The sequence below is a fragment of the Vombatus ursinus genome, unplaced genomic scaffold (genome assembly GCF_900497805.2).
Source record: "Vombatus ursinus unplaced genomic scaffold, bare-nosed wombat genome assembly UNPS02011916.1, whole genome shotgun sequence".
In the NCBI taxonomy this organism is placed as follows: Eukaryota; Metazoa; Chordata; class Mammalia; order Diprotodontia; family Vombatidae; genus Vombatus; species Vombatus ursinus.
In genome coordinates, this window is record NW_020951694.1 from 4339011 (window position 1) to 4351806 (window position 12796).

Sequence of the window (12796 nt, forward strand, 5' to 3'; positions counted from 1 at the left end):
GCTGAAGTTGCTGTATATGATTGTGATGGAATACCATTGTGCTATAAGATATTTTTAGATAATTGTGGAAAATTTTAGAATTTTTAGAATTTTAGATAATTTTAGAAAAACATGGAAAAGCTTGCATAAAATAATGAAGACTGAAATGAACAGAACCAAGAAAAATTTGTATATAGTAACAACATCATTGTTTTAAGAACAACTTTGAGTGACCAAGTCATTTTGATTATTATAAATACCCACCTGAACTACAATGGACCTATGAAGGAAGGTACTATCTGTAACCAGAGAAAGAACTGATTAATAGAAGTATACATAGTATGGTTATAGGCGAGCACACACACACACACACACACACACACACACACACACACACACACACATTTGTGTCTAATAGTAACCATCTCTGGCGGGTAGGGGGGAGGGAAAAAAGTTACACGATACCTTTGTTATATATTTGAAAGGAAAAACAATTTATATATAATATATTTGCAGTTTTTTTTCTTTTTTCTATTCTATTTTGTGGAAATGCTTGTTTTATTTCTTAAGTTCAGAATAAAAAAAATCTTTTTGAATCCTTACACATCTAATGTTAAAGCTATCCCTCCTACCTCTCGACTAGCAAAGTTGACAAAGACTTATGCCTTTATCCCAGTCTTTGATAGAAATGTTAAATAGTTACAAACCTAGAACAGATCCCTACTGAAGATCTCCAAAATTAGCTAAATTGACTACTCTTTAGGTTCAATTAGTTTTTAATTCTAATTATATTATTGCTTACTCCACCGATCTCCCTCCACCTTTTCCACAGAAATAGCATGGGGGGGCTATTTTTACTAAGGATTCTTTCAACTCTAAAACCTAGAATCCTACATTTTCAGGAAAGCTTCCATAACAAAGTTGTTAAAAACTTTTCAGTGCTATAAATGAAAGTGATGAATTTTTCTTCAATGGGAAAAGTGTGAAGAGAGGCACTTGTTAAGGGCAGACACAACGTATTAACCCAATTGTCTACTTCCTTGATGACCAAGGCAGGAGAATGAATTTAAGTGAGGCAGTAGGGAAGCAGCAAGTGTACTGAATTTGAAACCAGAGGACTGGGGTATGAATGTTGACTTAGCAACTTACAACTTGTGCTGTGTTACTCTGGGCAAGTCATTTAAAACTCCATGCTCCTTAGTTTCCTCTTCTCTAAAATGAGTGGGTTCACCTAGATCTTTAAGGTTCCTTCTACTTTTTAATAATATGATCATGTGAATACTTGACATTACAAGACGTAAAAGAGAACGGGGGACTGGTGGAAGGTGTGGCAGTCAAGAGAGGGGACAACTTGTTAAAATAAAAAAGTCGCTTGGTGGCAGCAGAGGATTGAGAGTTCAGCTTCCTGTGTCAGTGGGCATATTTTACAATGTCTCCTCACTAGCCCGGCCTTTTCCCCCTGTCTCCCACTAGTCTCCTGTTCTCCTTTTAAATGAAAAATAATCAAAGGGGAATTAAAGGACAAAAACCTCGTGTACAGTCGAATACAGGAGTATTTGTGTCCAAGAGCGCCGACAAGACCTTGAATTGATTTTAAGATGACTTTGCTCTCATCCACATTCACATCACACCACATCGTAACACACACCAAGCGAGGATTTGTCAGGGGTAAAGTGGAAACCAGATTTCTGATTAGAAATCAGACCTTTAAAGGACAGGACTATCCATGCTTAAAAACAGTGCATATCCGTGGAAAAGGCATGAGATACTTCTACGAGTTCAAATATTCAAAATACAAAGTCTTGCAGAAATCTGGCTGCCGCATAGAAGGTAAGGTTTGGGGGAGACACCACGCGGGGAGATTCTTCTAGACCACAGCCCACAAGACATAGGCCACAAAGAGGCATAGATGCATGCAGTTTTTTCTCACTTAAGGGCCTTTCACAGCAAACAACATAAAGGGAGGAGAGGGAAGGACGAAAGGGGCTAGACTGATAGGGGAGACAGGAAACAGAAAAAAAACCTTTGGGGTTTTACAAACCTTTTGGACTCCAACAGAATGTAGTATCTACAGTTCTTTTTTTAATAAAATTGTGTGGCTCTTAAAAGAGCCTTTGGATTTTTCAAGTCGAGAATCTTCCAGGGTAACCTACTTGGAGCTGGTGTACTTGGTGACGGCCTTGGTACCCTCAGACACGGCGTGCTTGGCCAGTTCCCCGGGGAGCAGCAGGCGCACTGCCGTCTGGATCTCCCGGGACGTGATGGTGGAGCGCTTGTTGTAATGCGCCAGGCGGGAAGCCTCGCCAGCGATACGCTCAAAGATGTCGTTGACGAAGGAGTTCATGATGCCCATAGCCTTGGAGGAAATGCCAGTGTCAGGGTGGACCTGCTTCAGCACCTTGTACACGTAGATAGAATAACTCTCCTTGCGGTTTCTTTTGCGCTTTTTACCATCCTTCTTCTGCGCCTTGGTCACGGCTTTTTTAGAGCCCTTCTTCGGAGCAGGAGCGGACTTAGCTGGCTCAGGCATCTTAGATGTAATGCAGTGCAAGTGAATACACGATTTCTTTTTCAGGGCCCCTTAATACTTATACAGGGCGTATGCAAATAAAGGTACCTACAAAGCACCTTTCTGATTGGAGAATTCTTAGTAAGGTTATCATGACTAAGCGTTGTCCAATGTAAATGACAGATTCCAATCCTGCTTTCCTATTGGTTACGTAAATATACGTCGAATCCAATGACATAGTGATTTTCCGCACTCCCTAAAACTGCGGCACAATGCCCTAACCCTGGCTGTGCATTAGGATTTTTTTTTTCCTACCAGACTTTACTGCTTTCAATCTGTGCTTTTCGTGTGGATACGGAAAGCTGGGACAAAAACCTCCAATTATGGTTGCTTGGAGGTGTTGCAGTTTCTAGTACGGCGCATGCGTATTGTATGCGTATATGTAATATGTATATGTAAAGATGCCTGCTCAGAGCATCTCAGGAAGCCTTGATGGTGGAGTTGTTGTAACTGCGTGGCCTGGGAAATGGCAGATAGGAATTCCACCCTATAACCGCAGGCTGTCTTCTTTGACTCAACCAGCCGCGGGGCGGTGACCATCGCCCAGAGCGGCTTCTTGCCATCTTGCCACCGCACGAGACCACAAGCCTGCATTTTCACAAGAAGCCAAAAAGCTCTTTTAAGAGCCGGCTACCCACTCTCCAGAATCGTTTTCGACAGAAAAAAGTTAGCAGTACTTTGTGCATTTGCTTTATTCCTTCAGTTTTACTTTATTGAAACCAAACTATTGTCAACTCCGCCCATCATTAACATTTATCTAAAAAGAATCCAGTGACATAGAATTAAGTAGTTTTGAGCATATTTACAGGCGTGTGATAGTTTTTTTCCTTGGGGTAGCAATGGAGGAATTTCTTGGGAAAGCCATTTTTTTCCATGTCGTGGATACAAAACATATTGTAGGTGCAAAAATTGCTTTCAAAGCTATGTTAATATTTACAATGAGATCAGAGAAAATAAAATTATAAATATGCAGTTTTCTTCAGGGAAAAGCAGTGTATGAAGTGGAAAGGTCACTATCAGAAGCCATGAGAAGCTGGTTATTGTATTGCCTGTATCTGTGACGCTGTGAAATCTTTTGGGGTTTTTGTTTCTTGAACTACAAAATGAAGAATTGGGTTATATTAGATTTGTTCTGGATCCAATATCTTATTCTATGACTTGGTCATAGGGATAGTCTAGAAAAAGACTGGAAAAAAACCAAAAGTGGTTGAGGGAGTTTTGCTAAAACCTGGAGAAAGACAAATACAGAACCAGGGTCAGCTGCAAAACTGCTGAGCACCAACCATTTATCATTGTCCCAATAGGCTTTTTCATATACCAAACAAAAGAGAAACTGTTCTTGTTTTCAAGAAAAGATTCAATTTTTATTACAGTAAACAGGGAAAATATCAGTGGCCAAGAACAGTGTAAGTCAGGATTGGAAGAATATGGGAAGGAAGGGCATCAGAACAAATTTGGAGTCAGATAAGGTGAGTTTGAATCTTGGCCCTGATGGGGTTGGAATCTGAGCCCCTGAAAGGAAAAACTGGCCCCAGACCACTTCCCACCCTTGGTCCCACCTAGGCTCCATTTGCCAACCTTGGGAGTTCTATTACCTCATGGACTACTTGGCCACTCTCCCACAGTCTTTCTGTATGTAAGGTCCATCTTGTCTCCACTAAGATGCTCTGATTCTTAGAATCTGGCCAATAGCCCATAGATGCTCAGATTCCTTAAGAGTCTAGCTAATATGGCGAATCTTCAATAAACTTTGTTTTTGGCTGCAAGAAAGCTTGAGTTGAATTCTTTCCGGCAGGACCTGGGTGTCGTGATTTTGGGGTTCCAGGACCCCTAACCTCTAGACCTTATCAGCTCTACTACTTAACAGCTTGAGTTTTCCTGGCTAGCTTAAAAAATTTAATCACTTTTTTTCCAATGTAGACCTAGGACTTTTTCTTACTCTATCTCCCATTTTTGAGACCTCCAAATGGCAGAATTGCCATTAAGTGAACCAAAGGGCCAAGTCTATCTCCAGTCTAGGCAGAGAATCAGCGACTGCCTTAAAACGGATGGGGAGAAGATTTTTATTTTCACTTAGGCTTTTGCCCAAAAGTAGTTGTCTGATTTTTCTGGGATTCAAGCTAACCATAACTTGCACAGGGGCCACTATCAACAGGGATTACCCTACTGAGGGACTTTTTCACAATGTCCTGCTGCAAGAAGGGCTATCCACAGTTTTCCCATCAGTCTCCAAAATATTTGAAAAGGTTAGGGAGAGTTTATTCTCAGCTCTCCTCTGGGTTCCTAGACCTTACTTTCACTCAAATATGACTTTGTATACACTCCAACAATAACCCAGGCCCACAATTTAGAGAAAAAGAATCTACTAATTTTGTCAGGGAGGAAAGAAAGACCCAAGGAACAGGAGGTTAAGGGTAAGCCCTTAGACCCAGTTGAGTTATTGACTTGAAAATGAGGAGGCCTTCCCATTTAGATAATCAGGTTTACACACCCAGCCCTAGCTTTCTACTGTTCCTAAGATAAGTCTTGGGAAGTAGCTGTTGGGATGCTATACTGAGTCTTGGTCATATAACCTAATAGGCATGAAAAATTTTCAAATTACCAAAGGTCTATCCTATTTCCAATTTGATTACTCATGGACAATTTTGAAGCAAAAATGATGCTAAGCATCCCTTTGAAATGAGAGAGAAAAATGGTCACCACAGGAGGCTACCTGTGTAAAATCTTACCTTATGTGCTCTCTAACTGTTCTGGGTTATGGTAAACTCAATCGCTTTTCTGGAGAGTCCCAGTCATCCCACTTCTGATACAAAAATATTCAGGAACTTCCTAGCCTGGTTTCCTGGAGTACTCAAGAAGAATCTCAAAAACCAACCTGGATTCAAATAATTGGGGGCTGTATAATTTAGTAGCTAAACTGAAAAGAAGATGTATTAGCATGTTAAGAAAGACTGTTCACTTAAAGCTTCCCCTTCTGAGGGTACAGATTTTTTTAAAAATAACTTTTCAGGTGTGTACAGCCAATCAGTGGCATTCTGTGGCAATTTATAATGTATAAGCAATATTTTTCACAGGAAAGGGAGAGATAAGAAGATATGAGGGAGAAAGGGGGAAATCAGCCAAGTGAAAGATTTGGGGGAGTGTTCCAAAGGAATATTTGATGTGTTCGTGACTGTTATCAGAATTAGAAAACATCCCTTGTTCAAAGATGGAAAGGAGAATAAATGATTAAATACTTTTGTGATTGATAAAGAAGTTCACTTGATCACTGTCGACAGCAGCATTGAGGTCACCATTTAGATAAAACTGCTGATGTCTCTTATCCAAGCACAACTTGGATATCAAAATATTCCTACAGAGGCTGTAGCACTGGGACCTCTCTCTGTCATGTATCCAGGCATGTGATTTGTTTAATTTAACTTTAGTACTGGGGAGCTCAGTAAATTCCCATCCTGGTACCTTGGGAGACAATTGCTTATAGTTTAGGTTATGATTCATGTCTAGGATTTCCACAGAAAAAGAGTAGGAAAGTACTCAATATACAATATGAATTAGGTGTGGTGCAGGTATTATATTCCTACACACATACAAATATGCTAAACACAAAAGACTCACTACTACTGTCTTACTGTTAAACTTACTGACAGAAGTTCATTAGTTATAGTTTTAGGAGTAAGTAACTGCAGGTAGCTTTAACCTAAAGGTGGAAGATGCCCTCTGGTAGAGCCAACTCTTGAGTGTAAGTTAGGGGAGTAGCCTCAGGACTCAGATAACACATATCTTATACTACGTTCATGTTGAACTTTCCTTACACCTAAGTAGAATATAAATTCCTGGAGAGCAGGGGCTATTTTCCTTCTATATGTAAATCCAATACTTTCCCCATTATCTGTCATCTTCCAGCTAGACTATGAGCTCCATGAGGGCTGATCCTATACAATCTAAATTGTCTATCTGTCTTAGCTTCTAGCATAGATCTCTGAACATAGAATGCTCAATATATATTGAATGACAGAATGCATATTCTATTGCCACTATCTAACTTCTTATCCTTATTGTAGAATTTTAAAAATATTTTGAAACTCTTGACCAAATTCATTTTTTTCATACCACAGTGGATCTTATTCCAGTCACACAGTGGCATTTGCTATAATTGAGCACTTAAATATTTATTGAATGAATTACTATATTTTCTGTTGCCACTATTCCTTTCTTCTTGTTTGGGAAGGATTTTTAGTATTTTGAAACCCTTGACCAAATTAATTGTTACATACCACATCCATTGTCAAGAACGGTTCCATCACCAGCCTGAATTAAATTTTTAAAGAACTGATTGAGTTGATCTCCGTGCTGTCCAAAGGACTCTCAAAAGTTTTCTCCAGCACCACTATTCAGAAATATTGATTCTGTAGAGTCCAAATTTCCTTATACTTCAACTCTTACAGTCATACGTTGCTACTAGAAAAACCACAGCTTTGGCTATATTGACCTTTGTCAGCAAGGTGATTTCTCTGCTTTTTAGTATGTTTTCCAGATTTGCCATAGTTTTCCTTCCAAGGAGCAAGTGTCTTTTAATTTCATGGCTGCAGTCACTGTCTGCAGTGATCTTTGAGCTCATGAATAGAAAATCTGACACTGCTTTCATTTCTTCTCCTGCTGTTTGCTAGCAACTGCTGGGACCAGTTGCCAAGATCTTAGTTTTTTTGATGTTAAACGTTCAAGCCAGCTTTTACACTCTCCTCTTTCATCCTCATCCAGAGGCTTCTTAATTCCTCTTCACTTTCTGCCATCAGAGTGGTATCATCTTGCATATCTGAGATTGTTGATATTTCTCCTGGCAACCTCAATTCTGGCTTTTGATTCATCTAGCATGTCATTTTGCATGATGTAATCTGCATATAAATTAAATAAATGTTATAATATGTAGCCTTGTATTCCTTTTCCATTCTTAAATCAATCACTTGTTCCACGTTGGGTTCTAAACAGGGGTTATAACCCCCGAATTTGTGGTTCCTATTATGGTTGTTTTATTATTGTCCAGATAGAGCTACCTTCTGCAAATAATTATGCGCATGGTCTCATTTTCCAGGCTCGAGCAAATATTGGATGCCATTGAGGCAGACAAAAGATCCGCCTTTCTTCCTGCATTCTCTCTGAATAGCTCATTCAATAAATCCTGAAGTTATTTCTACTTATTTTGAGATTTTTTTTTCTATGTTCACTGAAATCCTGAATGTAAGCATACAGGAATGGGAAGAAACCAGGAAGAGAGCATCTAAGCCTAAGAAAGACAGGGGAAGGTTGTGAATAGGGCCCAACTACAGGGAGATCAAATTAAATTCGGACTGAGAAATTTGGATGAGTTCATGAGGGAGATGGTTTTGAATATTTCAGTGCCCCAGTACCTACCCCTACTTCAAGGTGGAGAAGGTGGAGCTGTAGTGGACATGATTCAGTCTAGAGGTTAGGGGTGCTGGGACCCCAAAATCACAACATCCTGCCCGAAAGAATTCGATCCAAGCCTTCTTTTGGCCAAAAACAAGGTTTATTAGAACATCCATCATATTGGGCAGACTCTTAAGGAGTCTGAACATGGATAGGCAGTGGCTAGATTCGAAGAATCAGAGCATCTTAATGGATAGACCTTATATACAGAAAGACTGCAGGAGAGTGGCCAAGTAGTCCATGAGGTAATAGAATTACCAAGGGTGGGAAGTGGTTTGGGGCCAGAGTTTTTCCTTTCTGGGGCCCAGATTCTAACCCCATCAGACAGAGCATTGACCCTAAGTCAGAAGATCTCATTTTGAGTTCTAGATCCAATGTTGAGTTAAAATTGCTTCATCTTTCTGATTTTATTTCATTGGCAAAGCAACAGTTTCCTCAAGAGAATGCTATGAGAAAATCATTTTGTAGACATTCTAAAATGTGAATTATTATTATTTTTCGTCTTAGTTACCAGTTTCTTAGAGACAATCTCTGAGGCTGGAGCCTACTTGAGGAACAAAAACAGTATCAGTTTCTCAGAACAGTACTACGAAAATAACAAAAAAAGAAAGGCAGGAGTCAGGTTACAGCAGTTTGAAGATTTTTATGTAAATGAAGGCTTAGTTTATCTAATCTGTGATTGGGTTAAATAGTCACAAGTGGGAAGAGCGTCTGTAATTAAGCAGATTCTTGACCTACTTTCTGATTGGCTACCTCATCGAAAGCTGTTTTTAACCAATCCGAAAGCTTACTTTATCCTTCCACAAAATGGTATAATAGGTTCTGTTGCTTGACGTTAGGTAGTCGCTTTTTGTTCTCGTTGAAAGCTGGTTTTAGTCGCCATGTCTGGAAGAGGGAAGCAGGGAGGCAAAGCACGCGCTAAAGCAAAGACCAGGTCTTCTCGGGCTGGTCTTCAGTTCCCGGTGGGTCGTGTCCACCGTCTGCTCCGCAAAGGCAACTATGCCGAGCGCGTTGGGGCCGGTGCGCCGGTATATCTCGCCGCCGTGCTCGAGTATCTGACTGCTGAGATTTTAGAGCTGGCGGGTAACGCAGCCAGAGACAACAAGAAGACTCGTATCATTCCCCGTCACCTTCAGCTTGCCATCCGCAATGATGAAGAGCTCAACAAGCTGTTGGGTAAGGTAACCATCGCTCAAGGCGGGGTCTTGCCCAACATCCAGGCTGTACTGTTGCCCAAGAAGACCGAGAGTCACCACAAAGCTAAGGGCAAATAGAGTATCTGTAACTGGGCTTGAGGATATACTCTCTTCACCTTCCTTAAATAAACCAAAGGCTCTTTTCAGAGCCACGCATCCCTTCAAAACGAGAGCTGATGGCATATGTTGTAAAACTACTTGGGTTTTTAATATCCAGAAAAGGCTTTTCAAGCAGATTAGTTCTTGGGGTGCCAGAGTAAGTGCATGCTCTGGATAACGTTATTATATAGGTCCCGAAAGCCACTCTAGAAAGCTGACCTGCTTTGTCATGAAGTCATTTTAAAGATTGAGTGTATTTAAAAAACTATAACATGTAAAAATGGTGCTTCTTCAGTTACCTAACCATAGGAGTATGCCACTGAAACAACCCGGGAATTCTATCAATTAGGTGGGCTGCGAGGTTAAAAACGGACCAGTTAATAGCTTTGCAGCTGAGAAAAATTAAAGGGGGAGGATTTTTCATACTGGAATTACAAGATTAAAGCGATATAAAGACAAGTAGTTTTAAAATTCATCCGTAATCTGCCTATGAGGGTGAATTTAAGAAAGGGGGGGGTCTGGAAAATGAAAAGGTGTGGGAGAGAAATGCCCAAACTAACCAATCCTGTGTTAGCGCGGTCTTTTCAAATCTAAAAGAAAGTATTATAGCCTTTAAAGTGACGGTAGTAATTTTGGAGAAGCATACATAGTACTAGAAAAAAAAGATATATTCATGACAAAGCTCTCGGCTCCATTAATAAAGAGGTCAGGATCGGGAAGAATTCAACCGTTTAAAAGAACACTTTACAAAATTGAGGAAGGAGGAGGGGCGTGATGGACAGTCACCCAATCAAATTACCCAGAATACAAGGACTGGAATTGTCGACCAATCCTGAGTCACAGTTCTGGATTTGTGCTTGTTGTTCAGTCCAATCAGAACTAGCTTTACTCTATAAATAAGGTGACTCTCGCCCAAACTTCCATTTTCTGCTTTGTGCTCTCTGGTCAAGATGGCTCGTACTAAGCAAACTGCCCGTAAGTCTACCGGCGGCAAGGCGCCCCGTAAGCAGCTCGCTACGAAGGCTGCCCGCAAAAGCGCGCCGGCCACCGGCGGCGTGAAGAAGCCTCACCGTTACCGGCCAGGCACCGTGGCCCTGCGGGAGATCCGGCGCTACCAGAAGTCCACCGAGCTGCTGATCCGCAAGCTGCCCTTCCAGCGGCTGGTGCGCGAGATCGCGCAGGACTTCAAGACTGACCTGCGCTTCCAGAGCTCGGCCGTCATGGCCTTGCAGGAGGCGAGCGAAGCCTATCTAGTCGGGCTGTTTGAGGACACGAATCTGTGCGCCATCCACGCCAAGCGGGTGACCATCATGCCCAAGGACATCCAGCTGGCTCGCCGCATCCGCGGGGAGAGGGCTTAATTTGTCATCTAAATCCCAAATACCCCCAAAGGCTCTTTTCAGAGCCACCCACTTTTTCACAATAAGTAGTTGTGACCTAGTGAAATTCGGGGAGGGTCCGTAGCAAGTAAGGATGGATGCTTCCGCTTTTTTTCAAAGTATGGTTTGAGTTCAGTGCTGCAAAGAGAGGTAAGTGAGGTAGTTTTTAAGTCCAACTTTTTTTTTTAGTCTGTGAAGGCAGAGATGGGAGAGCAAACCCCATTATTTTTGGGACCACAGTGACGTGGTCCCTTTATAAGCCTATAAAGGAAGGTAAGCAACTAGATTGTGAGGAGTTTTAAATGTCAAAGAAGTCTCCATTTGGTCCTAGGAATAATAGGACGCATTTGGAGAGTTTCTTGAGTAGGGGAGTGACATGGAAGGAATATACCCTTTTTAGCTTTGTGGAGCATGAATTGAAGAGGGAAGACTGGGGACTTGGAGTTTAATAGTGGGCTCTTGAAGAGGGTCACTCAAGATTTTAAAAGCTTTGTTGCCTATTTCACTAAGGCATGTTATAATGTATCATCGCTTTAACTATTTAACTTTGTCCATTCATTACACATACTAGGCTTACAACTGAATCAGACCTGATTTTATTTCAGTAAACTCTTTAGATTAGCTATGTTGTCTTTACTAAATGACTCCAGTTCTGTTGTGGTCTGAGAGGTTGAGACCCCTCAAAGACTGGAGTACAGGACGGGGTCGTCTGGAATGAATTCACAGACTCAAGCATTCTGTAAGTCAAGGTGGCAAAGATTTATTGTTACGCTTTTCAGTGGACAAGGATTCTTAAGGAACCTGCAAGAGACTGAGGATGGAGCTAGGGTTTATATGGAAAAGGGCATGGGAAAAGAATGCCAGGGATACTTGTTAGGTAGTCTAAAGGTCCAGGTGTCTTTGGAAGCTATGGATGGGAAAGTGTAGGGAGTATACCAGACAGGGACGGAGATGTCAGAGGCATGAATCTTGGGAATCTGGCAGGATTGGGCCAGCCAGGGACAAAACTCCTTGGGCCTAACAAGACATCCCTTTCTCTCTGTAATGATTAGAGAATGCTCTGCAACAAGGGAAAATTTTCTCAAAGACAGGAGCTTACTAAGGAATTGGGAAGCTTCCAGAGACATGATTTTAGGGTTGAGGCCTGAGCAGCCCAGCACTCTCACCAGCTTTGTGCAGCTGCACCAGGGAGAGACATAAGGGTCGTGCTGGGGCCCACTCATGAGTAATTGCTACGCACAGTGCCCCTGAGCTGGAGAGAAATTGTCAGAGACAATGTTTCTGATACTAGGGAGAAATTGGGGTCCAAGTACAAGCACAAGCACTCAAGCACCCTATCAGTTCCTCAGGTCCCAGTTTTCTTGTTTGTAAAACAAGGAAGTTGGGCTAGATGATCTGTGAAGTCTCTTCCAACTAAAAATTCTGTAGTTGCCAATTTTTTTTTTTTGGTTTTGAAGGGTGTGTGCATGTGTGTGATTCTGAACTTGAAAACACAAATATATACAAGGAGGAATAGAAAGAGGATAGAATGTGAGAATCATGAATCTCCACTATGCATAGCTTGTTTCTGTTTGAAAAGTATATAAACTTAACACAATTTAAGGCCTATCTTGTTGACATCTTACTCTTAGGTGAATTCTTTTAAAAACATCACCAATACTGTTTTCTTTCTTTTTATGTTTGGCACCACCATCATTAGCTGGATTATCTGGCCCCCTTCCTCAGTTTGTAGTAAGTTAGCAGAGACAAGCAAAAACAAATCCACATATGGGCCATGTTAGAAAATGTATTTCATAATTTGCACCACCAGACTATCTATCATCTCTGTTAGAAAGTAGGAAGCATATTCAGCATTGGTCCCGCACTGATCAAAGTTCATAAAGTTTTTTTTTTTTTTACAATGTCATAATCATTGTAAACATTGTTCTGGTTCTGTTCACTTTATTCTGCTTTTTTTTTTTCATAGCAGTCTTCCTAGGTTTCTCTGAACACACTTCTTCTGTCATTTCTTATGGTGCAATAATGCTCTATTTTATTGCTATACTATAATTTGTTTAGCTAACCCAATTCTTTGCCATTACAAAAAAACACAAAATACTCGTGGATTCTTTCTGTCATTTATATCTTTG

The 12796-nt window shown here is 41.0% G+C and overlaps 3 protein-coding genes across 3 annotated transcripts; 2 read left to right on the plus strand and 1 right to left on the minus strand.

Annotated features, from left to right (window-relative positions):
- Positions 1 to 1927: 1927 nt before the first annotated feature.
- On the minus strand, positions 1928 to 2520 carry LOC114039415 (histone H2B type 2-E-like). The gene has a single exon (XM_027857161.1). It carries the CDS (start codon positions 2507 to 2509, stop codon positions 2129 to 2131), a length of 381 nt encoding a protein of 126 aa, XP_027712962.1. The 5' UTR covers positions 2510 to 2520; the 3' UTR covers positions 1928 to 2128.
- Positions 2521 to 8854: 6334 nt separating this feature from the next.
- Positions 8855 to 9345, plus strand: LOC114039349 (histone H2A type 1). Its single transcript, XM_027857057.1, has one exon. The coding sequence runs from the start codon at positions 8875 to 8877 to the stop codon at positions 9265 to 9267; it is 393 nt and encodes a 130-aa protein (XP_027712858.1). The 5' UTR covers positions 8855 to 8874; the 3' UTR covers positions 9268 to 9345.
- Positions 9346 to 9901: 556 nt separating this feature from the next.
- On the plus strand, positions 9902 to 10770 carry LOC114039348 (histone H3). Its single transcript, XM_027857056.1, has one exon. It carries the CDS (start codon positions 10239 to 10241, stop codon positions 10647 to 10649), a length of 411 nt encoding a protein of 136 aa, XP_027712857.1. The 5' UTR covers positions 9902 to 10238; the 3' UTR covers positions 10650 to 10770.
- Positions 10771 to 12796: the final 2026 nt, after the last annotated feature.

Coding starts and splice junctions, on each gene's coding strand:
- LOC114039415 (XM_027857161.1), bottom strand. CDS start 2,509: ATGCCTGAGCCAGCTAAGTCCGCTCCTGCTCCGAAGAAGGGCTCTAAA.
- LOC114039349 (XM_027857057.1), top strand. CDS start 8,875: ATGTCTGGAAGAGGGAAGCAGGGAGGCAAAGCACGCGCTAAAGCAAAG.
- LOC114039348 (XM_027857056.1), top strand. CDS start 10,239: ATGGCTCGTACTAAGCAAACTGCCCGTAAGTCTACCGGCGGCAAGGCG.